This window comes from Cetorhinus maximus, chromosome 14 (genome assembly GCF_964194155.1).
Source record: "Cetorhinus maximus chromosome 14, sCetMax3.hap1.1, whole genome shotgun sequence".
Classification (NCBI taxonomy): Eukaryota; Metazoa; Chordata; class Chondrichthyes; order Lamniformes; family Cetorhinidae; genus Cetorhinus; species Cetorhinus maximus.
Window position 1 is genome coordinate 58,191,924 of NC_135892.1, and position 27,433 is coordinate 58,219,356.

General features: G+C 43.8%; 1 protein-coding gene across 1 annotated transcript in view; it reads right to left on the bottom strand.

Annotated features, from left to right (window-relative positions):
* The window catches only part of LOC144689682 (echinoderm microtubule-associated protein-like 6), a 693,547-nt gene that overhangs the window by 340,061 nt on the left and 326,053 nt on the right, over window positions 1-27,433 (bottom strand). The window contains exon 8 of the mRNA XM_078556972.1: window positions 6,404-6,541. Coding sequence (XP_078413098.1) covers window positions 6,404-6,541 — 138 coding nt within the window. The remainder of the gene's footprint in view (window positions 1-6,403; window positions 6,542-27,433) is intronic.

Here is a 27,433-nt window from a genome sequence, read left to right on the forward strand (position 1 = left end):
TGCAACAACCCTCACAAAATGAATCTGATCGATCGATAAAAGAAACAAGTAATATCTGTACAACTTGATAGATGCCTTCTTACTGTAACAGGACAGTGACAATACCATTATCGGATTTGTTCACCGTTTCAGAATCAGCAAACTGAAAATGTCAACCATTTATTTTCTTGACTGTCAATTACTTTGCTGCAGTGAAACAAATCAAAATATAGATTCTTTTAAATTCATTTTTGTAAATTGCACTTGGGCTTTCAATTGAATATCTTCATTACAATGCAACACATTTGCTTGCTTTATAACTAAGGCAACATGGCACAAATTCACAAATTGTTTCTTTGGGCTGAATTTTCCCAGCCTGTTGGCAATGAGCTGGAAAGCAGGAGGGCTGGCAAAATGGTGGGGAGAGATCCCAGGACGAGTGCCTGATGTCTTCCAGCCACCGTGCCACAGTAGGGAGACATGGCGGCTTAGTCCCTGCCCAGGGGCCAACTGAGATACTTAGGTGGCCAGTTAATGGTCACTTTGTGTCTCTGCAGGCATTTTAACCATGTTGGGAGTTAGGAGGGCTCACAGCCACGTGGATTGTGGGGGGGTGGGGGGTGGGGTGGGAGTGATCCTCTTTGATGGGTGCTCCATGGCATGCCCACAGAGGGTCCCCCTGCTGTTGGCAATTGCCACCCTCTGGACAACTGCACTACCGGTGCTCCACAACCACCCCCTCTTGGATCGCCAGGCTCTGGCTTCCCACAGAGTCCCACAGCGGCCTCTTAATTGGCTGCCACACTCAATATGCTGCTCCAGGTCCTGCCACCCGCCAAAGCAGCTTTCAGCTCCGGCAGTGAAACCTGCCAGTAAACAGCAAATTTCAGCCCTTTTTGCATTCATTTCAGAATTGTTCAATAAGTATAATTTCTAAATTATGAACTGGGTTGAAAGATTTTACAAAACATAATAAGATTTTGGCACTGCACCTATAGGTAAATCTTTCACGGGCAATTTATTGTACACATACGGTGAAACTGATTATTTTTGCAGCAAGTTTAAATTTGGCCTTTAATGTTCACAAAGTTGTACTTATCATAATTATACAACATAGATGAGAACATAAGAAATAGGAGATTAAGTAGGCCCCTCAAGCCTCCAGTACCATTCAACTGAACTTTTACCGCGATTCCACTTTCCCACCTTATTTCCATATCCTTTGATACCCTTGGTGCCCAAAAATGCCTTGAATGCACTCAATGGCTGAGCATCAACAGCCCTCTGGGGTAGATAATTCCAAAGGTTCACAGCCTTTTGAGTAAAGAAATTTCTACTTACCGCAGTCTTAATTGGCCAATGCCTTATCCTGAGACTATAACCATTAGTTCTAAACTCCCAGCACTCTTAAGAATTTTATATGTTTCAATGAATATGTTTTTATTCTTCCAAATTCTGAGAATTTAGATCCATTCTACTCAATCTCTTCTCACAGGACAACCTTCTCAACCCAGGAAAAAAACTAGAGAATCTTTGTTGCATTCTCTCTAAGGCAAGATTATCCTTCCTTAAATAAGGAGACTAAAACTGTACACAGTACTCCCTAGTGGTCTCATCAATGCCTTATATAATTACAGTAAGACTTCCTTACTCTTAATGCTGCAATCCCCTTACAACAAATGCTAGCATACATGGCATTTTACCTTTTTTCCCTTCAAAGGATTATGGACAAAGGGAAGTTACACAATCAAAAAAGGACTATGTAAGCCATCTAACCCATCCCACAAACTCTGAACATCTCTCAAATGTCCACTCCCAGAATTCTCTATTCAATTTTCCCCTGATCTACACTATATGCCTCCTGTGCCTCGTAGGACAAATATTCCACATGTTTATCATCTAAAAGAAAGAAAGACTTGCACCTTTCATGACCACTGTATGTCCCAAAGTACTTTACAGTCAATTAAGTGCTTTTGAAGTGTAGACACTGTTGTAATGTAGGAATGTAATGCCTTTTGCATAAAGTAGTTAACTGAACTGGCTGTGCACTGTCCTATTCTAATCTCAAATGTATCACTGGGTTTCATTTATCTATTCTCTTCAGAATATTGAAAACTTGGACATCTTACCTGAACCCAGTCTTCTCCAAAGTTATCAATTCCAGGCTCTTTAACCTCTTCTCCAAAGGTCATGTTTAAGATATGTATCAGTTTGATTGCTCTTTGTTGGACTACCTCTAATCCTGCATACTCTTGCTGTATAATAACTGAACAAAGTACTCTAGGTTTGGAAGTTCCAGTATTTTGTACGGAGTCACTGGACTGAATTTTCTGCAGGCACAGGACTCCAATGTCGGGTGCACATGGGAGTCCGAGCTTGCCCATGTTGTCAGGATGCCAACCTTCCATGAGGTAGCCTTCTAATTGGCTGCCTTTAACCTGGAAGCTGAATGTCAGGCCGGCAGACCCACCAGATGAGGTAGGCGCTTCCCACACAGGCAGCCAAGCGTGAGGACACCTCAACATGGATGTGCCCTTGGTTGCATGCAGAGAAGTCATTTAATAAAGAGGCCCAAAGCCAGTAGAGCCATTGAGATGGAGGGGGGACCCCCCTGCAGGAGTAGTGACAAACACTGTTGTGACCGTTAATGCTTGCAGCCCCATCACTGGGGTATGGAACCTCCAGCTCTGATGGCCACTTTGCCTGCTGTTGGGAGACCATCTCCAATCATAAGGGGGTTGCTCTGACAGTGATAAAATACTGATGTCATTGTAAGATGGCCACTAAATGGAGCCAGGGAGCTGTCCCGATGCAGATTCCCCCTGATTTCCTGGTACACCTGCCTCGATTCCCATCCCCAAAGGGCTGGGAAAATTCAGTCTGCTATCACATCCAAGGATTTATACTCCATGGGCAGAATATTACGCTCAGCATGTGGGCACACGCCCAACATGCCCGAGCGTAAAATGACACGCGATGATGTCGGGCGAGCGTCCCAACGTCATTGCGCAGTCTTGCGATATTTTGTTCGGTAAGTGCGTGCCAGAGATGGCTGCGCACCCGCCGAAAGTTAAAAGGCCTAGTAAGGCCATTACGAAGCTAACCAAGTTCAAATTTATGCTGCCCGTCCAACCTAATGGTTGGCGGGTAGGTGAAAAGGCCAAGCGGCCTTTTCATTTTTTAGGAAATCTCAACCATGGGCAGGATGAGGTTTCCTAAAGCAAATAAACATCAAATAAAAATTTTATTTTTGAATTAAAAACATGTCCCAGCTCATGTGACAGAGTTACATGAGGGGACATGTTCTATGACAATTTTATTTCTCTTTTGCTCCGTGCCTCAGGGAGATTGAAGCGCTCTTTCGTGCACATGCACGAAGATCATGTTAGGCCTGCTCGCCCTCCTCCCCCCGCCCACACAGGTAGTGCTGAGCGCTGCCGCACACGTTCCATGCTGGGTGGGCCTTAATTGGCCCGCCAGTGTGAAATCGCAGTGCGGAGCCAATCACGGGTGGTGGTTGGCTTCCCGACAGCCCCTGCTGTGCACCCTGTCAAGGGCAAAATCCTGCCCATACCTCTGGTTATATATAAGATTTGGTCTAAGTTCATTATTGCTGCCCATACTGTGGTGCGGGTATTAGTGAGGTTTCCACAATTACTCCAGATTTGTCTTCTGTTACGTGTCTTATAACCTAAAGGCATTTAGTTTATGTCTATCTATATTAATTATTTAGATGAGGGGACTTGGTGTAACATCCAAGTTTGCTAACAATGCAAAGTTAGGTGGGAAAGAAGCAGTGAGGAGGCAAAGAGGTGGCAGAGGAATATAGACGGGTTGGGTGTGTGGGCAAGTGCATGGCAGACGGAATATAATGTGGTGAAGTTATCCACTTTGGTAGGAAGAATTAAAAAAGCAGAATATTTTTAAATGGTGGGAGACTAGAAATATTTGCATTCAAAGGAACATGAGTGCCCTGGTACATGAATCACACCTAGTGCAAATGATAGGGAAGGTAAATGTGTTAGCCTTTAATACAAAGGGATTAGAGTATAAGAGTAAAGAAGTCTTACTACAATTATGCCGTTCATTGGTGAGGTCAGATCTGAAGAATTGTGTGCAGTTTTGGTCTCCTTACGTAAGGAAGAACTTACTTGCTCTAGATTAAGAGACAGTGATTAGGATAAAGGAGAGATTAATGGGACTAATTGCTGACAAATCCCCTGGACCTGGTGAATTTCATCCTATGTTTTTAAAAGAGATACCTGTAGAGGTAGTGGATGCATTGGTTTTGATCTTCCAGAATTCCTTAGAATCCAGAATAGCTCCCAAGAATTGGCAGGTTACAGCTATAACTCCATTATTTAAAAAAGGAAGAAGAGAGGAAATGGGAACTAGCATCAGTGGTAGGCAAAATGCTGGAGTCTATTATTAGAGAATTAGCAACAGGGGTCATTAGAAGGTTCATCAGAATGGTTCATCAGATCAGAACATTGTCCTATGGCAAGAGATAAAATAAACTGGAGTTCAGAAGAACGAGAGGTGATCCAATTGAAATATAGAAAATTCTTAAGGGGCTTGACGAGATGCTGAGAAAATGTTTCCCCTGGCTGGGGTCAGCTATTTAGCAAGATGAGGTGAAATTTCTTCACCCAAAGAGTTGTATTTGGAATTCTCTACTCCGGAGGGCTGTGGATGCTAGGTCATTGAATGTATCCAAAACAGAGATCGCTAGATTCTTGGGTTCTAAGGGATATGGGGAAGGTGCATGAATGTGGAGCTGAGGTAGAAGCTCAGTAATGTTGATCAACCATCTTGTTGAATGGAGGAACAGGCTCAAAGGGCCTAATGGCCTAGTCCAGCTCCATTTCTTTTGTTCTTATGAACTAGTTTAAATTTAAAAGAGAAATTGAATAGACTAAAAATTCTGAAAATGGGTTGCAGAACTAGGGCTCAATGTAAGCAAGGGGCATAATATGTGGAATGAATCCCAGATCCATCGGATTTATGCCTCTTGTAATATCCCCAACAAATTATGCTCTGAGTCAGGCAAGTGCTTCTTAGGACCAAACCTACAATGACACAGAGGCAGCTTGAAACCATGACTAGGGGCAATCCCATGCTGTTCCAGGATTTCCACCACTCCTGCCATGACCACCAGCAATAGATCAGGGTTACATTCTGGGGGTTAGGGAAAGGTAACTGACACCAGGTAGATCAATGACCTTTACAAAGATGCTCTTTTGTTTACATAGTATATATGGCACAGAAACAGGCCATTCAGCCCAACCAGTCCATGCCAGTGTTTATGCTCCCCTTGAGCTTCCTCCCATCTTTTCTCATCTAAATTTACCATGGTAACCCTTCTCCCTCATACGCTTGTCTAATTTGCCCTTAAATGCATCTATTCAATGCACTTCAACCATTCCCTGTGATAACAAGTTCCACATTCTCATCATTCTTTGGGTGAAGTTTCTTCTTAGTTCCCTCTTAGATTGGTTAGTGACTATCCTATATTGGTGATCTCTTGTTATGTTCTTCGACAAAAGGAAATACTCTCGCTCTAATTCACTTAATCAAACGCTTTCATAATTTTAAATACTTCTGTTAGATTACTCCTCAGCCTTCTTTTCTCAAGAAAGAAGAGAACTAGCCTGTCAATCCTTTCCTGAATTGTATACCCACACATTTCTGCTATCATCCTTGTAAACCTTCTCTGTATCCTCACCACTGTCGCTATATCCTTTTTATAATATGGCAACCAGAACTGCACACAGTACTTTAAGTATGGCCTAACAAAGGTCAAATACAGGTTTAGCATATCTTCCCTACTTTTATATCTCTGTAAAATCAAACCTAGTGCTTGATTTGCTTATTCATAACCTTGCTAACCTGTGGAGAAACTTTTAATGATTGATGTATTTGTACACCAAGATCCCAAGACCTCCCTATTCTTCTTACCAAAATGCACTACCTCATATTTATCTATGTTGAATTTTATTTGCCATTATTTGCCAATTCTGCAAGTTTATTAATGGCTTCCTGTATTTTATTTATCTTCAGTATTGACTATTCTCCACCCGCCCATGGTATTATTCCATCTATCCTTTAATGATCCTATTCCCATACCAGTCTTCCTCTTTTTATTGATGTGTCTGTAAAATATTTTACTATTTTGTTTTATGGTCTTGATAATTCAATTTCATAGTTTCTCTTTGTCTCCCAAATTGGTTTTTTAAAAAAACGTTTCTCCTAATGTCTTTGTATTTCCTGTAATCCTGCACGCCACTGCTTTCTATGTACTTAATGTATGCCTCTTTCCTAACCCTCAATTGTTCCCTTGTTTCTTTATTCATCCATGGAATCTCATTTGTGTTCAATTCGTTCTTTACTTTTAGTGGGAGGTAATGAAGAAAATGTTTCTTACCTGACTCTGAGTACAGTAAATGAACCATCCTTCATTCCTAGAGCAAGCTGTGATCCATCACTACTGAAAGCAACACAGCGTACTGCCTCTTCCATGTTACAGCGTGCAATAAGAGCATGGTCAACAAGGCTCCACAAACTGTGTGCAAGAAAACATGAAACATCACAATGTAAAGATCTTTTTGTACGGCACCCTGAAATAATCATATGTTCATTGAAACTTAGTTGCTTTAATGAATATTTCCTTTTTTAAACATTTTCAAGATCATTCCTGAATTCAGAAGGAAAGACTAATTTCCATTTTTTTCTGAGGTACTGTCATTACAGGACAATCATAAGATCAAAAGATGTAGGAGCAGAAGTAGGCCATTTGGCCCATCGAGTCTGCTCCGCCATTCAATGAGATCATGGCTGATCTGATAATCCTCAACTCCACTTTCCTGCCTTTTCCCCATAACCTTTGATTCCCTTACTGACTAAAAATGTCTACCTCAGCCCTGAATATACTTAACGACCCAGCCTCTACAGCCCTCTGTGGTAAAGAATTCCATCAATTAACTGCTGTCTGAGAGAAGAAATTCTTCCTCATCTCTGTCTTAAATGGACGACCCCTTACTCTGGGGTTATGCCCTCTAGTCCTAGACTTCCCACAAGGGAAAACAACCTCCCAGCATCTACCCTGTCAAGCCCCCTGAGAATCTTAAATGTTTCAATAAGGTTGCCTCTCATTCTTCTATACTCCAAAGAGTACAGGCCCAACCTACTCAACCTCTCCTCATAAGAAAATCCCTCCATACCCGGGATCAACCTAGTGAACCTTCTCTGGACTGCCTCCAATGCCAGTACATCTTTCCTTAGATAAGGGGACCAAAATTGTTCACAGTATACTAGAAGTGGTCTAACTAATGTGGTCTTGCTAGTTTTAGCAAGACTTCCCTATTTTTATACTCCATTCCCTTTGAAATAAAGGTCATCCCATTTGCCTTCCCTATTATCTATTGAACTTGTACGTTAGCTTTTTGGGATTAATGCACAAAGACCCCCAAACTCCTCTGTGTTGCAGCTTTCTGCAGCCTTTCTCCATTTAAATAATGTTGAGCTCTTCTATTCTTCCTGCCAAAGTGCCTTACTTCACATTTTTCCACATTATATTCCATCTGCCAAGTTTTTGCCCACTCACATAACCTGTCTATATCCCTCTGTGGACTCTGTGTCATCCTCGCCACTTGCCTTCCCACCTATTTTTGTGTCATCCGCAAACTTGGCAATATTACATTCATTTCCCTCATCCAAGTCATTAATATATATTGTAAATAATTGTGGCCCCAGCACTGACTCCTGTGGCACTCCACTAGTTACAGGTTACCATCCTGAAAATGCCCCCCTTATCCCAACTCTCTGTCTTCTATTAGTTAGCCAATCCTCTATCCATGCTAATATACTACCTCCAACACCATGGGCTCTTGTCTTATTAGGTAAGCTTATGTGTAGTGCCTTATCGAACATCTTTTGGAAATCCAAATATATTACAGCAACTGGTTCCTCATTATCTATCCTGCTTGTAACCTCCTCAAAGAATTCTAATAAATTTGTCAGGCATGATTTCCCCTTCATGGAGCCATGCTGACTCTGCTTGATTAGATTATGCATTTCTAAATGCTCTGCTATTACATCCTTTATAATTGACTCTTAACATTTTCCCAATGACGGGTGTTAAGCTAACTGGCCTATAGTTACCTGTTTTTTGTCTCCCTCCCTTTTGAATAAGGGTGTTACACTGGCAGTTTTCCAATCTTCTGGGACTTTTCCAGAATCTAAGGATTCTTGGAAGATTACTACCAGCGCATCCACTATCTCTGCAGCTATTTCCTTTAATATCCTAAGATGCAACCCATCAGGTCCAGGGGACTTATCGGCCTTTAAACCCATTAGTTTCCCTAGTACTTTTTCTCTAGTGATAGTTATTGTATTTATTTCCTCCCCCACTTTTGCCCTTTAATTATTTAATATTTTTGGTATGCTATTTGTGTTTTCTACCATGAAGACTGATGCAAAGTATTAATTCAACTGCTCTGCCATTTCCTGGCTCCCCATTATTATTTCCCCAGTTTCATTCTCTAAGGGGCCTATGTTGACTTTGGACACTCTCTTCCTTTTTATATATTTAAAGAAGCTCTTACTGTCTGTTTTTATATTACTTGCTAGTTTACCCTCAAAGTTTATTTTCTCCCTCTTTATTATTTTTTATTCATAAAATTATATAAAAATCAAAATCATTTAAATCATATAAATATAAATCATAATTTATATTGTCTCTAAGGTAAAACATTATTAATATTAGGCTAAAAGAAATGTTTCACTGAATTGTAAATGCATTCAATCTTTCCAAATATATATAACTTATGATTACTATGTAGCAATTTTTAAAAAGAACAGCAGACCTAATTTCAACCTGTCATGTCAATGAGAGTGCAGTATACACAGGTTGAACACCCAATATACACCCAACTTGAATTTTTGTTCCTTTGAAATTGTGATGGGTGTAAATATGCATCTGACAAAAATGTACGCTGCTCTCGGTGAACACATCAGGGTAAAATCAGGGCTAATCTAAGTACAGGTGAAAATCTAAAACAAAAACTTAAAATCCTGGAAATATACAATCAGGTATAAAGAACAATCAGCATCTTTGAAGAGAAAAGATAACTTAATGTTTCAGGTTCTCGTTCTTCTTCATAACTGAAAATAAATTAAAGATAACCAGGCATTTTAATAGATTTAAATTAAAACAGAGGTTGGAAAGGAATGAATGGACCCAATCTTAATTCTGTGTAAGTGGGTTCTAAAAGAGTTAAAACCTCACTCAATGTATCGTTAAATGCATAATCCATTTAAAAGAAGAACAGAGGGAGAATTTTCTCCCCGTCATGTGGGCTGGGTGGGAGCGAGCGCGGGTGGGTGTGCAGCCATTCGCGGGCGGCGCAGGCCAATTAAGGCCTGCCCAGCGTGACGCGCACCCGGAAGTGCTCAGCCCTCCCTGTGCAGGCCGGGGAAGGAGGGAGAGTCAGGGCCCGTGCTCATTCGCGCATGTGTGCGAAAGCGTGCAGAAATCTCCCTGAGGCATAGAGCTGCCTCAGGGAGATTAATCTGATTGTGAAAAACTGAAAAAAAGGTTTTAAAAAATTATTCGGATGTGTCCCCTCCTGTGACAGGGTCACATGAGCTGGGGCATGTCTATGAATTTTATTAAAAATTTTTATTCAAATTATAAACCCTTCATGAAACCTCATCCCACCCATGGATGAGGTTCCATGAAAAATGCAAAGGCCGCCTGGGCTCTTCACCTGCCCCCCAACCTTAAGGTTGGGCGGGCAGCCCAAGTAATCAGTTTAATTAGGTACTTAATGGCCTTAACAGGCCTTTGACAGTTCGGCTGGTGCACAGACGGCTCCGGTGTGCGCCCGCCGAACTGAAGATTGGAATGACGCGCGGTGACGTCAGGACGCACGCCCGACATCACCGTGCATCATTTTACGTGTCTGTGTGCAGGGGCAGGCTCCGCACGCTGACCGGAAGATTCCAACCCAGGAAATAGATAGATGATTAAAATAATCTTGTCAGACAGGGAAAGAATGCTTAAAATAGTTAAAGATGTACAGGTACCGGACCCCATATTCAGGAAGCTCAGGTCTGGAGGTGTACCGGATATGGGGATTTTCCGGGTTTTGGGTCTTGGGCTGGGTTGGGTGGAGGGAATAGGATAACTTAAAGCTGGGATGATTTCTCCGCTGAGCTGGACCCAACTGGGGTAAGGAAAGGAAGGGATGAGGGGCAGATCAGGCCAGCTTCTGCTGTTAATCCCAGACCCAAAGAGCAGGGGATCAGTGCACCACGACCCGGATATGAAGAGGAGCAAAGCCTGGTGGGCATTGTATTTTCCAGGGCAGGACCCAGTTTTCAGGTCCTTCCGGATTTTGGGATGCCGGAGAAGGGATCTAGGACCTGCAATAGAAACAAACATTATAGAACAGTTAAACGATAAGAGGTACACCCAAAGTAGAACTTAGGCAATGGGAGACACTGAGGGCTGGATTTCCATCATGGAGACAGGAATTTAGAGTTGGGGATTTTCCCAACATCACAATCCCGCCTCAGTCTCTGCAGTGCTGGCTGATGGGGTTTTCACCCCTTGCAAGAAGTGGAGACGGAGGTGGGCCAAAGTCAAAGCGGCCAGTTTAAAAGGTCCACCTTCATTCCCAGAGGCATAAGCCAAGTTTTTCAGATCAGTATAAAACCCAAATCGTTCTTATCCCCTTACCCCCACCCTCACGCACTCAGCCAGTATCCACTTTATAAACAGAATTCTCAAGCTCTATATTAACATTTGGGAAGTAATTGAAAAGCTCTTCATTTTTCAAAATAAACAAACATCACTTAATAGACACTGAAAAATCATTATCCTCCTCAGGAGCTCATAAATCTGTCAAAACCATCAAATTCACATTCCCCAAGACAGCTAAATAAACAAACTCTGCAGTACAGAATCCATTAGTGCTTTGGAAGGAAGCCAAGCCATCAAATTCACATTCCCCAGGACAGCTAAATAAACAAACTCAGCACTACAGAATCGCTTACTGGGGAGAGCTTTTGAAGGCAGCTAAAAGCTCATATATCAAAGCTGCCATCAATGCACCTACCAGAAGTCCAGGATTAATGAGGAACCCGTGGCCAAAGGTGAGTGAGGGCAGGATGGAGTTGCATGAGGGGGTGAGGGGTAGGTTGGAGGCAAGGGCAGAGGGTAGCTTTCAGCTGGCTCCCCCTTTCCTGATGCCAGGTCCCTTGATAAGACACTGAGTGTCTGTGAATGATGGACCCCACCACCCCGACGTCAAAAGCCCAACCTCCAGGACCCCCGCTTGCCGCTGGTTGAATACCAGCAGCAAGGGGATGAGGACATTAAGTGCACTCAATTAGTGTCCAGGTGCGAAGGCTGTCCAAGAACCTTCCAACACTGAACTTAATCAAGCGGAGGCAAAAAGATGGTATGGTTTCTACCCGGCACCCTCCTGCCCATCCCCAAATTCACTGGCGGGGGGAGTGGAGGATTAAATTCCACCCACCGTTTCCTATTTTCTTCTCATATTTGATCCGGTAACCAAACCTCATTTTCACAGCTACATCGCCTTCCTTAGCAATTGTTTCTAGCTCTGAGAGACTGATGAAAGATCAGAGATCTGAAACATTGAGCAGAATTTTTAGCCCTTGATGGGAGCAAGCACAGAGGTAGGGAAAGCACAAAAATTTGCGCCACTGGTCTGCGGGCCGGTTTTCCAGCATCTCACTTCTGGGTCATTTTCCTAGAGCCAAGATGTGGAGTTGTAGAGCTATCCACCCGCAAGTGGCTGGTAGCCAACTGGGCTAGTTAAAGGCCACTTAAGAGCTATTGGGAGAGGCCAACTGAAATTTTCAAGTCGGCATGGGCTCTCAGAGGCGTCAGGGCCTAAGCCAACTCCATGGAGGCGGTCTCTTAATGGCAGGCCTGGTGGAGGGTGGGGTGGTGGGGGAGCTCTCCAGGCAGGTTTTGAGGCCCTCCCCAACTGTTTGGCTTTAGCTGCAGGCAGAGGCCACACTTTGCAAGGTTTCCCCTCCAGAATGGTGGCCCAACTGCTGAGATTTTTTTTTAAAGTTGAAAAAGTTGTAAAGAGGGTCCCTCCATCTTGAGGCACACTCTCTCTCTTACCTGAAAATTTAAATTTAGTATGCTGTATTGTTGCTCACATTGCAATCTGCTCCACATTGTGGAGACCAAACACGGATTGGATGGCTGTTCTACAGGACACCTCCATTCAGTCCACAGGCATGACTTTGAGTTTCCAGTTGACTGTCATTTTACTTCTCCACCTTGCTCTCATTCTGACCTCTCTGTCCTTGCTCCCTCCAGTGGTCAAATGAAGCTCAACACAAGCATGAGGAACAGCACCTCATTGTTCAATTAGGCACTCAACAGTCTTTTGCACTTCAGTTAACAATGAGTTCAACAATTTCAGACCCTAACCTCTGCCCTCATTTTGTTTCCACTTTCTTTGCTGATTTTGGTTTTACCCTCTTGTTTTCCTCTTATTTTTGCTTTCAGACAGCAACTGTTCATCATTCTACTACTCCCCTCTAGATATATCTTTTTGCTTCTTTACTTGTCCCATTACTGCACCCTTTGACCTTGGAAGACAACACTTTCTATATTTAATCTCTCCTGCCTTACACCCTATCACAGTTCTTCCCTTTTTTCCATCCTCCCACCTTTCATTTGTTTAAAGCCTATTACTTCTCTAATCTTTTCCAGTTCTGATGAAAGGTCATCGGCCTGGAACGTTAACACTGTTTTTCCCTCTCCACAAATGCTGTCTGACCTGCTGAGTATTTCAGCATTTTCTGTTTTTATTTCTAATATCTTTTCATGTGGCCTCCTGATGTCAAATTATGTTTGTAATTGCTCCTGTAAAGTGCCTTGGGACATTTTATAACATTAATGGCACCTAATAAAAGCAAGTTGTCATTGTAATTGATTACACATCTCTAGAGACAACTCTAGTGTACAGGTGGAAAACCCTTTCTCACTGCCCTGATTACATAGATCACATTCCTAATTGAACCATTGCCAAACGGGGAGTTATCTTTTGAACAATCCCCTTTTAACCCAGTAAATCATATTCATACATGTTAAATTTGTTAATTAAAAACAAGTCCAGGTTTCATCCATGATTTAACAAAACAACACGCATAGGCACTCAAATTGATTTGAAGACAATTAGCTTAGTTTTATGCCTCTCAAGAAGCAAAATTGGTGCTAAAAAGATTTTTTAAAATGCCCCTTGAGTAACTCAATGCAATCCCTTTAAAATTATTGTTATTTACAACATTATTTTATAATGTACATCTGTCAACTGCACACAATGGCTGGAATCTTCCAGATTTATAAAATTCTCAAGTGCCAGGACCGCTTCCAAGTTCTGACCCCACTCGTGCCAACGGTGGCCCTCCAGCACCGCTTGCCAATTAGCAAGCCGATTCTTTGTTCACCATTCAAATAGGGAAATGGGGTTAGCAATACAATTTGTGAGCGCGAGATTTAAAGATACATTGGCAGCCTGTACAGTGTAACCTCTGCCCAAAGTAATGATTGACTCCCTCAAAAAAGACCACCGGTGCTTCACTCCCTCAGCTCTTGGCTCTCTCACGACTCTTGGAGAAGAAACCTATTCATGGAAAATCATTTGATTTAATCCCCTTCAGTTTTTCTCATGCTTCCAGCTAATCTATCCTCAAGTTTGTTCTACTTGGGGAGTATTGTTACTGAAGGAGAGCTATGGGCATTCATTAGGAAAGGAGTTATTTATTATAAATAGCCATCTCGGGCTTATCCTCAGGTTCTATTTTGTTTACATCTCTTCACCTACTTTCTTATTGTTGTACTACTAAATACTAACTTGCTGTCGTGTTTTATATCTAGCTTTTACAGGTCCTTCCTTTAGACCCTCTGTTCATCCCCTTATGTTTCTCTACGATCTGTGTTCATCTTAGTGAACTCCTTCACCCTTCTCCCGACAGGATTTATATATGTTCCTGTTCCTTATTATTTGGTTCTTATTAATTTGTTAATTCATTTATCCCTGCCTGAAGCCTTGCCATTTTTCTGCTTTGTCGAACTGAATGCCTGTCAGTTGCAGGCAATGATGATTCACTGAGGTGATTTCACTTCCTCTGAGTTGACAAGCTGCTGAGACCAAGTAGGACCCATGCAATGTTTGGAAAATTCAATTGCACTGGCAAAATAGAGGCTAATTGCACATTTAATTCCTTGAATTGTCTACCTGCCGCTGCCGGGTAGCCATTGCTACTGGGAGCCTGCCTCCAATAAAACTGCATGGAGACAGGAATTACTCAGGGAACCAGCCCAACACTTCTCTTTCAGAATTTTTGCAGCTCCAGGCCTCTAAAACCACCTCTGCAGGACTGTAAAAATTCCAGTCAATGAATTAAAATCAACTTAAAGCTCTTTAGCTCATAAATGCTCAAATAGAACTCCCTCCTTCATGCACAGATTATTTCCTTCACATTTATGATAAACTCTAATTTGGATTCAGTACTTTCAGTGAACTAAATCATTATTGAATAAATAGCAATCATAAGCTTTACCGTTGAATGTGAATTTTTATCTTGACCAAATGGGACCTGAACATAAACATCAAAATGCAAGTGCACTACATGAAGAAAAAAATCATGGTTGCAAGTCTCTTAGCAACATCTTAAAACATTTCACATTGAATTAATTACATTTGCAGGACTTAGAAACCTAGGAATGGAATCTTATGGAGGTGACTTGGGTCTTGGCTGCTGACTACAGAGCCGGCAAGCCTGACGTCACCTTTCCTCTGGGAAGGCTCCGCATCTTGTGCGACTCAGGCACTTGAGAGGCCAGCGACAGGCCTTTCCCAGGATCAGGGACCCTGTGGTGTGTGCAGAAGTACACCCACTGAGAGCTTCCGGCCAATTAGAAGTCAGAAGCTCTTCTGTACTCAGAAGCGGCACAGAGGAGTGGTGGCTGCTGCCAGTACAACACCCACCCGATGCTTCAGATCAAGGATAGAGTCAGGCTCAGGTGAGATGGTGACAAGGAGGCCACCAGGGAAGGGTGGTCGGCAGCAAGGACAGGGGCGTGGTTCTCAATGGGGTGTCCCCCTTCCCTTTGCCAGGTCACTCAATCAGGTAAGGGGTGCCTTTAAACAAGGGTCTGCCCCGGAAGCCCACAATAAAACATGCCAGGGTTTGCTTGTTGTGCTCCCCACGTGGCAAGCCCCCTGCCTGGCACTGGGCTAATGCCAGCAGCAGCAGGATAAGGCATTAATTGCCCAAGTGAAGGGCCTAAATGATAGTGGGGCAGAAAGGCTGGCCTTAATTGGGGTGAAGGCAAGAAGGTGACAGGGCCCCCACCCACCACCCTCCCAAATGATTAAATGCCTCCCACTACCACTAAACTCACCACGGGGAGGGCACAAGATTCCACCCTTATTTTCTGACATTATATTACATTTTCAACCTCTTTTTGGGTGAGTGGTACTCAAGTTTGGATTGGAGACCATGAAATGAGTTATGTCTGCCCAAGTGTTCCAGCATTCCTGTTAATTCCAGTATCTTACAAGTCTTCTGTACATGGCTCCAGGAAGGTAAATGAGAAAGTCTGTAACTTATGTAGAAATGGAAGCAAATGGTTAGAGATAGGGAGAAAATTTCCACTGAATTAGAACAATTTTCCTGTTGTGACTGTGGTAGACAGGGGATATTTGCTGGCTCCCCAGAACCCATTGCTCCTCATGGGATTTTCCATCAGAAGTGATTGCAAGCATTTAAAACAGCTACTGGCAGCTATATTTAAATAACATTAATAACAGGAAACTGACACGACATACTTCTGGTTAAAATGCCAAAACAATGCTGGACATTAAGAATGTTACTGTGTTCCTAACATAAATTGTTGTAACGGCAGACAAGGATATACGTAAATGAAACTCCCCTGAAGGAGAGTAGTTAAATGTAATTGGGCAATCAATTGCATTCCTGAAGCCTGGTACTTTCAAATTTATTTTTTACAAATGTACTTTAATTTTGCCTTCCGGGAGGGGAGGGTCTGGCCACACTCTGTTGCTGCAAGTCTGCAAGCTTTGCATCAGCTATTTTCTACCTTCACGATCCAAGAATTGGGATTTCTGTCCACCAACATTACTTAAAAGAGGGTGACACTGAAAATCTGTCAGGGTTAGAGTGCTCAAATGGACAAAACCCACCTGCCACAGATGGCAAGTAGAAAATTTCAGTACATGATTGAACGGAATAGACTCCTTCTGTATGATATATGATCTATAAAGTTCATTGTTGAATTACCACTTATAAGGTAACACTAAACAGGCCTGCCAATTCAACTATTTACCACACTACAAATTTCTATTATGCAGGCTGACCATCAGAAGAAAACATTAAAAAAAAAATTAGGGTAAATATTTCTCATCCCTTTTGCGTTGCCAGAAATGTAGCACAGTTCCCAATCACTGCTCTGATCCTGCCATGATCCCATCCCAGAGATGCGGTTATTAAATAATATGGACTGGCACCCGTAGCAGTACAGTAGGAAAATATGTTAAATGACATCACCTCATCATTTGCATCCTGTTGGGCAGAACTATTAAACACCCAAAATCACTTCTGGTGCAAAATTCCACAGATGATACTGGGTAGAAGGGAGTCAGTGGATTGGCACTCTGCTGCATTTTCTTCACTCGCCTGCCCAAGTTACACTGGTTGACGTAATGATATGGAAAAATCAGGGCCAATATGTCACTGAAGAAGAGCAGAGAGTTCTCCAAACGTCCTGTTCAATATAGCCCCCCTCAACGACCAGAAATCAGATTATCTCATCAATCATTTGATATTTGGGCAACCTTGTCATGCACAAATTAGCTGCTAGAAATTGCCTACCTATGATTATACTTAATAGTAATCTCTGGTTTTAAATTGCTTTGGAATGTGTCAAGGACATATGATTTAATGCGAGTTCTTTCTTACAACATATATTAATAGTTACAAAGGGACAATGCACAGCCCTTTAACACTTGTTTATCTACTTTCTAAAGGGACAGACATGGTTATCAGAACATTCTGCATTGCTGCCATCAGAATGCATTTACCCAATTGTTCATGTAATATCATCAGCGCACCAAACACACTGGCTGTGAAATCTGGCTCCGTAGCAGAAGCCCAAAGCTCTAAAAATGATGCTGGAAATCTTCCAGCCACATCAGAGCAGACCGTATGATGCATCCTGACTGTAAGGGGGCTAGTGAGGGTCTGCAGTTTATGCACTGTAAGCATGCAGAGTAAGTAAATTGTGATGTCAGTGTCTAATGTTGATTTGTCTCGTGCCCTGAGTTAGACAGCTGCAAACAAATTGAAGGTCACTTGTATACTTTTCTTTTACTCTTTTACAGGGTGTTGATGTCTCTGGCGAGGCCAGCATTTATTGTACACTGCTAATTTGAGAAGGTGGGGGTGAGACGCCTTCTTGAGCTGCTGCAGCCCATGCATTGTAGGTATACACCCACAGTGCTATTAGGGAGGGAGTTCCAGGATTTTGACCCAGTGACAGTGAACAAATAGAAATATAGTTCCAAGTCAGGATGATCTGTGGCTTGTAGGGGAACTTGCAGATGGGTGGTGTTCCCATTCATCTGCTGCCCTTGTCTTTCTAGGTGGTAGAGGTCACAGGTTTGGAAGGTGCTGTTGAAGGAGCCTTTGTGAGTTAATGCAGTGCATCTTGTAGATGGTACACACTGCTGCCATTGTGTGTTGTTGGTGGAGGCAGTGAATGTTTAAGGTGGTGGCTGGGGTACCAATCTAGCGGGCTGCTTTGTCCTGGATGGTATTGGGCCTCTTGGGTGTTGTTAGAGCTGCACTCATCCAGGAAAATGGAGTGTCTTCTATCAGACTACTGACATATGCCTTGTAAATGGTGGACAGGCTCTGACCTGCTCTTGCAGCCACAGTATTTATATGGCTGGTTCAGTTCAGTTTCTGGTCAATAGTAACCAACCAGGATGTTCATAGTGGGGGATTCAGTGATAGCAATGCCATTGAATGTGATGGGAAATGGTTGGATTCTCACTTGTTGGAGATGGCCTTTGCCGGACATTTGTGAATGTTACTTGCCACTGTTATGGGCAGGGGAGAGAGGCAAACTGAAATCCTTTATTTTTCTTGCCGTCTGTCCGTAAGCAGAGGTGTTTTAATTTTTGAAATGGGCTGTGCCATGTTTCCCCAAACTGTTTGTTTGTGATTTTTAAAGTAGCTCACAGCAAACTCTCTTTAGGGTTAAATCAGAAATATTGTTTATTCACACATTCAAACTCAGGGGATGGTCGCCACAACAACATACACACACACATAAGCACATAAGCAGTGGATAGGAAAGAAAATCATTTTACAACGAGGAATAACTTAAAACAAAAAAAAAATGGATATTAATTCACATGTCAGAGTCTAGTGAAGGTTCCTTCGTGTTGGAGTTAAAGTTCAGGCAGGTTCAGCTGGCTGAAAGCCAGAGTTGCCGACTTCTTTCAAAGTTGGTGATGACACAGCAAGATGAGGTTGCTATACAGAGACTTGGTTCACTCTACAGGCAATGGCAGGAATCTTCCAGAGAACCAGGCTTTGAGGAGGTTTAGAATTGATGCAGGCTTTGTTGTCAGCCTGGAATCCTGCTTTGGTGTTGACAGGCTAGATGTTAACAGCAGACTGCCCTGGGAGTCCAGGAATGTAACATTTAAACTTTCCAAAGGTCAAAGGAGTTTAGGTCATGTGATACAAAAACAGAAAATGCTGGAAAAACTCAGCAGATCTAACAGCATCTGTGGAGAGAAAAAAAGAGTTAATGTTTCGAGTCCTTATGATTCTTCTTCAGAGCTAGAGAGAAGTAAACATTTTTTACTTCTCTTTAGCTCTGAAGGAGGGTCATAAGGACTCGAAACGTTAACTCTTTTTTTTCTCTCTCCACAAATGCTGTTAGGCTCGCTGAGTTTTTCCAGCATGTTTTCTTTTTGTTTCAGATATTCCAGCATCCGCAGTATTTTGCTTTTATCTTAGATCATGTGATGTTGCCTATAGATGAGTCAGTTTCAGGTTAACAATCAGTTTCTGTGCCTCTGGTCAAAATCTATTGCTCACCTTAGGAGACAGATGGTGGCAATTACAGGTAGAATGAGTTTTGATAACTCTCTCTTTGCTGTAAATCTAGGGTGGGGAAAGAGACCGTCTGCTGCTCCCTTATTTCATTGTTGGTAATGGGTCCACACAATGAATATGTGGGATCGTACAAGGATGAGGGTTCAGCTTTGTCCTGTATGTAATTACTGTTGGAAGTTTCCAGAACTGTAGCCAACTTGCAAATCATGTGAATATAGCAGCTATGTTTTTGGACCAGCAAAGTCCATTTTTAAATGAGCAGAAATTAAGGTTTCATTTACACAGTTTATGATCTCTTTTATGTCTTATGGACATGACACCACTTATCAGCCCAAGACTGAATGTTGGCCAGGTCTTGCTGCATATGGACACGGGCTGCTTCAGTATCAGAGAAGTCACGAATGGTACTGAACATTGTGCAATCATTAGCAAAAGCCCCCACTTCTGACCTTATGATGGAGGGAAGGTCATTGGTGAAGCAGCTGAAGATGGTTGATTCTAGGACACTACCCTGAGGAACTCCTGCAGCGATGTCCTGGACCTGAGATGATTACCTCAACAACCATAATCATTTTCCTTTATGCTAGGTATGACTCCAACCAGTAGATAGCTTTCTCCCTAATTCCCACTGACTTTAGTTTTACCAGGGCTCCTTGGTGCAATGGATAGTCACTCTCACCTCACCTTCGGAGCTGTTGTATATTCATATAATTTGATTCATGGTCTGGGCACTTGGGTCATGTTTACCTCTGATATTTCTTATTTCAATATATTTTCCTTTTCTATCTTTGTGGGTAGGAGGCTGCATATAAATGACAGAAGCAAATGGAAAGGAAAGAAGACAGTAGATTGCAATCCTTGATGTTGATAGTGGTGGCAATAAATAAGGTGGGTAGTAAGAGGTCTCTCAAGAGCTTATGGCCTGAATTTTCAGGGGCTGAGCCTCCGCCATACAAAGAGTCAGTAGGGAACACATTCCCACCGACTCCAGCAGGCCCAATGCCATTTTTAACGCTCTAACAAGTGTTGATTAGCATAAGGCCCATCACCGGGAGGAAGTCCCACGTTGGAAACCTGCCGGTCAATCAGATTGGCCAGATACTCTCCAGTCCCTCTGGAACAGCGCTGCAGTGGCCAGAAGAGGCACTGCAGGAAGCTGCTTGGAACTAAGTGCCGGGAACTGGAGAAGAGGTAAGTGTCAGGAGTCCCAGACGGGGAGGGTAGGGAAGGCCTTTGGGGTTGCCAGGGGGAGGGGAGTCCCGGGGAATAGGCCAGCAGTGGAGAGGGGGGTAAGGGAAGTCCAGAGGTCACCAGGCCTTAAGGGAAGGTGCCCCCAGGCGCATACCCACCCCACCTTCCAGCCTGAGATCGAACTCTGTTTGTTTCAGGGTTTACCCCCCTGATTTGCCATTCGCCCGCACGCCAGCCTAAAAATTGAGGCTGGCAGGAAAAGGCCCTTAAGTGGCCATTAAGTGGTCACTTAAGGGCCTTAATTGGGTCAAGGGCAGGCTTCCCCTCCAAGGCCCTGCCCGCCCCACCAGGGGTGACCAAGATCTCGGAGGGAATCTTATCCATGGAATTTCATGCTCCCCACACCCGCCTCAGAACCTGCTGGGGGGGGGGCAGGAGCATAACATTCTGGCCCATGGGTATTATCATCTTTTGTATTTCATTCTTTACTTGACTCATTTAGTCTCTCATATCTAGGGCAGTAATGCAGCAGAATAGATTATAATGGTTTACCATGTAAAACTCTGTTTTGAGGAGTGGAATTTTATGCCCTTCCCAGGAGCAGAAGAAACATAAAATAGGGTGGCAAGATGGGAGTGCCATGCTTGTCGCCCATCCGCCACCACTGGTAATCTACTAGCAGCAGGGGACGTATCAGGTGACCCGTTTATCCTTGGGCCAGTTGAGGTTCTTATTCATTTAAGAGCCTCCTACAACCACCACTGGTATTTTACCAGCTGCAGGGGCATCCCACAGTACATGGCAAGGCAGCTAGGTAATCCCTGGCAGCCTTGTTGTGGGCTGGGAGGTCCCTCCTTTTCAGGCATCTTGTGCCAACAAAGCCTGCCCCCACAGTGCTACCCAACACTACCCCTCCATCTCCAAGCTCCCCCACACCCACTGTTTAAAACCTGGCCCCTCACCTCCCTTGCCAGGGTCTGCCAGTTTGGGTCCGGTGGAGCCCTTCAAATCACCTTCTAATCCAGCTCCAGTGATGCTCGTCATTGCAGAGGGCCACGTCTCCTGGCAGCACTGCTGAGGCTTGAGAGCTGCTGGTCACTTGATTGGCTGGCAACTCTTAGAGATGAGATTGCCTCCCAGATGGAAATAAAAGACTGCCTCGAGCCAATTAATGGCCCTAAAATCAGCTTGGGGCGTCCTGGCCACATGGAGGTGAGCTTGCTCCTGACTTTTCAGCCGGGGGATGGGCCAGGCCACTTCCTCCATTAAATTCCAACAAGGGTGTGCTCTAATCAAGCAATGTCAAATAGCAGCTGGAAAAACAAATCCAGGAAATTATTTTAAATGAGGATTCAAGCCACAGGACTGGGGAGATATAATTTCAAACAAACAACAGTCAAATTTAAGATTGATACCAGAATTTCTTCTTTATATAAAGTTGGGATATATTTTCAGGAAGATTAATGGAGACAAAAACTTCAAAAATTATCGTGGAGTACTCAGATGCTGAAATGGGAGAACTTTAGGATCTTTCTAGTTAGATTAATTAAGAAGACCTGTATCATTCATTAGCACTTTGTGATCTTGTCAGATCTCACTGATGGATACTGCACTCCACATTTCTGGAGAAGCCAGGCTCAGAAGACCGGGCAAGAAATACGGAGCAGCGTCTAGGCATGGAAAAGATCGAGCGGAGCAACAATCCGATGATGATTGCCGCTTCGCGGAAGTTCCAAGCCTATCAGTTGTTTTTGAAATATACACGATATGATAGCGATGCTAATGAAATGATGCATGTTACACTCTGCCAAAGATCACTAAAGTAATCCTTACACTACAAATACATGTAATTCTGAGTGTTTACAACAAAAAGCTCTATAACCTTTTAAAACAGTATTTTTACTTAAATACTTGTAACTGTCCCTCTAGATAAACAAAGATTTATAAAAAATATTTATATGCAACAAATATTTATATTGAATATAAATTGAAAAATCTGAGAGGCTGAGTGGTAATTCCCTTGGATCACTGATTGCAACTTCTATGTTTCTGTGTTTAATTGCGCATGTGCAGACACCAGGAGCTAAATTTTACTTACCTTGGTGGTGGGTGGGAGTCTGCTCCGAAAGTCAGTGACTTGCCAACTCCCATCCCCACATTTGAAACACAGTGCATAATACACAAATGGTTCAATTAATGGATGGCTGGCGATGAGCCAGCCAACAGCTTCTAGGGATAAAAACAAAAAACTACTGCGGATGCTGGAAATCCAAAACAAAAACAGAATTACCTGGAAAAACTCAGCAGGTCTGGCAGCATCGGCGGAGAAGAAAAGAGTCGACGTTTCGAGTCCTCATGACACTTCAACAGAACTGAGTATAGTTAGGAGAGGGGTGAAATATAAGCTGGTTTAAGGTGGGGGGTGGGGGGGGGGGGGGCGGTGGAGAGAAGTTAAGGGTGGGGTGGTTGTAGGGACAAGCAAGCAGTGATAGGAGCAGATAATCAAAAGATGTCACAGACAAAAGGATCAAAGAGGTGTTGAAGGTGGTGATTTTATCTAAGAAAATGTGTTAATTAAGAATGGATGGCAGGACACTCAAGGTACAGCTCTAGTGGGGGTGGGGTGGAAAGACTGACAAGGTATTAGTTGTAGATTTAAAAATAATAGAAATAGGTGGGAAAAGAAAAATCTATATAAATTATTGAAAAAAACAAAAGGGAGGGGGAAGAAACGGAGTGGGGATGGGGGGAGGGAGTTTAAGATCTAAAGTTGTTGAATTCAATATTCAGCCCGGAAGGCTGTAAAGTGCCTAGTCGGAAGATGAGGTGCTGTTCCTCCAGTTTGCGTTGGGCTTCACTGGAACAATGCAGCAAGCCAAGGACAGACATGTGGGCAAGAGAGAAGGGTGGAGTGTTAAAATGGCAAGCGACAGGGAGGTTTGGGTCTTTCTTGCGGACAGACCGCAGGTGTTCTGCAAAGCGGTCGCCCAGTTTGCGTTTGGTCTCTCCAATGTAGAGGAGACCACATTGGGAGCAACGAATGCAGTAGACTAAGTTAGGAGAAATGCAAGTGAAATGCTGCTTCACTTGAAAGGAGTGTTTGGGCCCTTGGACGGTGAGGAGAGAGGAAGTGAAGGGGCAGGTGTTGCATCTTTTGCGTGGGCATGGGGAGGTGCCATAGGTGGGGGTTGAGGAGTAGAGGGTGATGGTGGAGTTGGCCAGGGTGTCCCGGAGGCAATGATCCCTACGGAATGCCACCGGGGGGGGTGAAGGGAAGATGTGTTTGGTGGTGGCATCATGCTGAAGTTGGCGGAAATGGCGGAGGATGATCCTTTGAATGCGGAGGCTGGTGGGGTGATAAGTGAGGACAAGGGGGACCCTATCATGTTTCTGGGAGGGAGGGAGGAGAAGGCGTGAGGGCGGATGCGCGGGAGATGGGCCGGACACGGTTGAGGGCCCTGTCAACGACCGTGGGTGGAAAACCTCGGTTAAGGGAGAAGGAGGACATGTCAGAGGAACTGTTTTTGAAGGTAGTGTCATCAGAACAGATGCGACGGAGGCGAAGGAACTGAGAGAATGGGATGGAGTCCTTACAGGAGGCAGGGTGTGAGGAGCTGTAGTCGAGGTAGCTGTGGGAGTCGGTAGGCTTGTAATGGATATTGGTGGACAGTCTATCATCAGAAATTGAGACAGAGGTCAAAGAAGGGAAGGGAAGTGTCAGAGATGGACCATGTGAAAATGCTGGAGGGGTGGAGATTAGTTAGTCTACTGCATTCGTTGCTCCCAATGCGGTCTCCTCTACATTGGAGAGACCAAACGTAAACTGGGCGACCGCTTTGCAGAACACCTGCGGTCTGTCCGCAAGAAAGACCCAAACCTCCCTGTCGCTTGCCATTTTAACACTCCACCCTGCTCTCTTGCCCACATGTCTGTCCTTGGCTTGCTGCATTGTTCCAGTGAAGCCCAACGCAAACTGGAGGAACAGCACCTCATCTTCCGACTAGGCACTTTACAGCCTTCCGGGCTGAATATTGAATTCAACAACTTTAGATCTTAAACTCCCTCCCCCCATCCCCACTCCGTTTCTTCCCCCTCCCTTTTGTTTTTTTCAATAATTTATAAAGATTTTTCTTTTCCTACCTATTTCCATTATTTTTAAATCTACAACTAATACCTTGTCAGTCTTTCCACCCCACCCCCACTAGAGCTGTACCTTGAGTATCCTGCCATCCATTCTTAATTAGCACATTTTCTTAGATAAAATCACCACCTTCAACACCTCTTTGATCCTTTTGTCTGTGACATCTTTTGATTATCTGCTCCTATCACTGCTTGCTTGTCCCTACAACCACCCCACCCTCAACTTCTCTCCACCCCCCCCCCCCCCCACCCCCCACCTTAAACCAGCTTATATTTCACCCCTCTCCTAACTATACTCAATTCTGTTGAAGGGTCATGAGGACTCGAAACGTCGACTCTTTTCTTCTCCGCCAATGCTGCCAGACCTGCTGAGTTTTTCCAGGTAATTCAGCTTCTAGGGATGGTGGGTTGTGGCATCTCTAAGATTCAGTACTATTCATAGGCAATTTTTCCCCTCCCTTGAACCCAACACTATTTTTCCCAAGGCACTTCTATGGCTTTCTTCAGTTGTTCACCATTTCCCCATGGCACTCATCACTTCACTTCATTGCTTCCACAACCCTTAAAAATGGCAAATGAATTATCCTTCCATGAAATCTAATCAGCATCGAACTTCTTAAAAATCACTTGTAGCTATTTAGTTCTTCATTAACTTTGAAACATCTGGACACTGAATTATGACATTCCCAATAAAATTAGAAAGTTTGTGAAACGTGCAGTAGGCCAGTCAACTTTCAAGGAAAGACAGATATCAGGAACATTTGAAATCTGAAATATTGACTCTCATGCCATGTGCAAAGTCTTTTATTTTGCATCAATTTAGTAATTGTAGAGAAAATGTAGGCTGGGCCTGGAATCAGAGAACCCAATCTGTCAGTGAAGGGAAGCAAAGTGAGACCTCCTGAAGCAGGATAATCTCATTCAATTTCATTTTGAAGTCAATTTTGGACTTAACACACAATTTACATTAGATAGTCCCAATAACCTGCTGGGACAAGGGGCTGGCGGCAGAAGTGCTGAGTTATGCCATCTAGGAACTGCTACTGCTGACCCTGCCAAAGTTTGCAGGGTATCAGGGATGTCCAATGATTAACCTGGTAATAGCAGGTAGCAGAGATTCTAAGGGTGTACCTGGGACATATTAAAGAGATGAGACAGCCTTGCACAGGCTTGTCCAACCTTTTCTTGTGGGGGAACCACATGTCAATTTTTTTCTCACTCAAGGGGATGATGAGCAAATTTTGACAGGATAAGGTTTGGCACAACATTAAACATGAATTTTAAAAAAAATCAATGTCAACGCAATAAATTGATAATTAAAAAAGAGTAATTAATAAAAATGATCATTATGAAGTGCGAAGCAGCAGAGTTAACCAATAAAACCTTTGTTGTCTTTTCAAAACAGAGCTAGAGAGACAGACTAGGCTCCAAATCCTGGGGCAGAATTTTTCATAAGGCAGGCGGACTCAGCGGGAGCGGGCGCAGAGTCAATCGCCACCTGCAATCGGCTCCACGCCGCCATTTTACACAGGCGAGCCAATTAAGGCCCGCCCAGCCTAAGACGCGACTGGTAGCGCTCAGTGGTACCTGTGCGGGCAGGGGGAGGAGGGAGAGTTGGAGCCAGCGCCGCACAAAAGAGTGCTTCAATCTTCCTGAGGCATGGAGATTGAATTGATGTTCAAAAAATTAAATAATAGGTTTAAAAATGTATTTGAACATGTCCCCTCATGTGTCACATGAGATGGGAATGTTTTTATATGTATGAAAATTTATTTATTTATTTAATAAAAGCTTTAGGAAACATTATCCCGCTCATGGATGAGGTTTCCTAAAAAATGCTAAGGTTGCTTGGGCTTTTCGCCGTTGGACGGGCAGTGTTACTAATGACATGAATTACTTTCTTAATGGCCTTAATAGGCCTTTTACATATTGGTGGGCGCGCAGCCGCCTCCAGTGTGCGCCTGCCGAATGAAATATCGTGGGACTGCGCGATGACGTCAGGATGCACGCCCGATGTTATCGTGCGTCATGTAACGCATCGGCGTGTTGGGCCCGCCCCTGCACGCCGACTGAAAAATTCTGCCCCTGGTCACCAGGGAAGGGGTGAGGACTGGGACTGAGCTAAGGAGTTGGGTTTAACTAACACTGACCTTGCGTTCACTCTGGCAGCACACATTCTGTGCTGGCCTCGGCGGAATTCACACTAAGGTGGAGATCCAAAGCAGGTTGTCTTTTGGCTTATGTTTTCCTCCTCTCCTGGCCTGCTTTGCGGATAGATTTTTGAGGAGGGAGGAGCAGGAGGAGGAGAAGGGTGTGTGTCCGGCTCACTTCCAGTCTCAGGGTTCTCACTCTCACCCACACACTCACACAGACACACCCACACAGACTTTGCTTGCACGCAGACTTTACTCACACGCACACACAAATGCAGGCTCCGCTCATGCACACGCAGGCTTTGCTCACACCCAGGCATACAGACTCCGCTCGCACGTGGACTCTGCTTGCACACATGCACGCACACAGACACGCAGACTCCACAATTCGAGCGCATACAGACCCTGCTCGCACACATGCACACACACTCTGCTCGCACAAACGCACACACACTCCACTCGCGCACATGCAGATACACATACAAACTCCATTCGCACAATAGTAGCAGTGTGTACCATCTACAAGATGTATTGCAGGAATTCACCAAGGTTCCTTAGACAGCACCTTCCAAACCCACGACCTCTACCATCTAGAAGGACAAGGGCAGGAGATACACGGGAACACCATCGCCTGGAAGTTCCCCTCCAAGTCACTCACCATCCTGACTTGGAAAAATATTGCCGTTCCTTCACTGTTGTTGAGTCAAAATTCTGGAATGCCCTTCCTAACAGCCCTGTGGGCATACCTACACCACATGGAC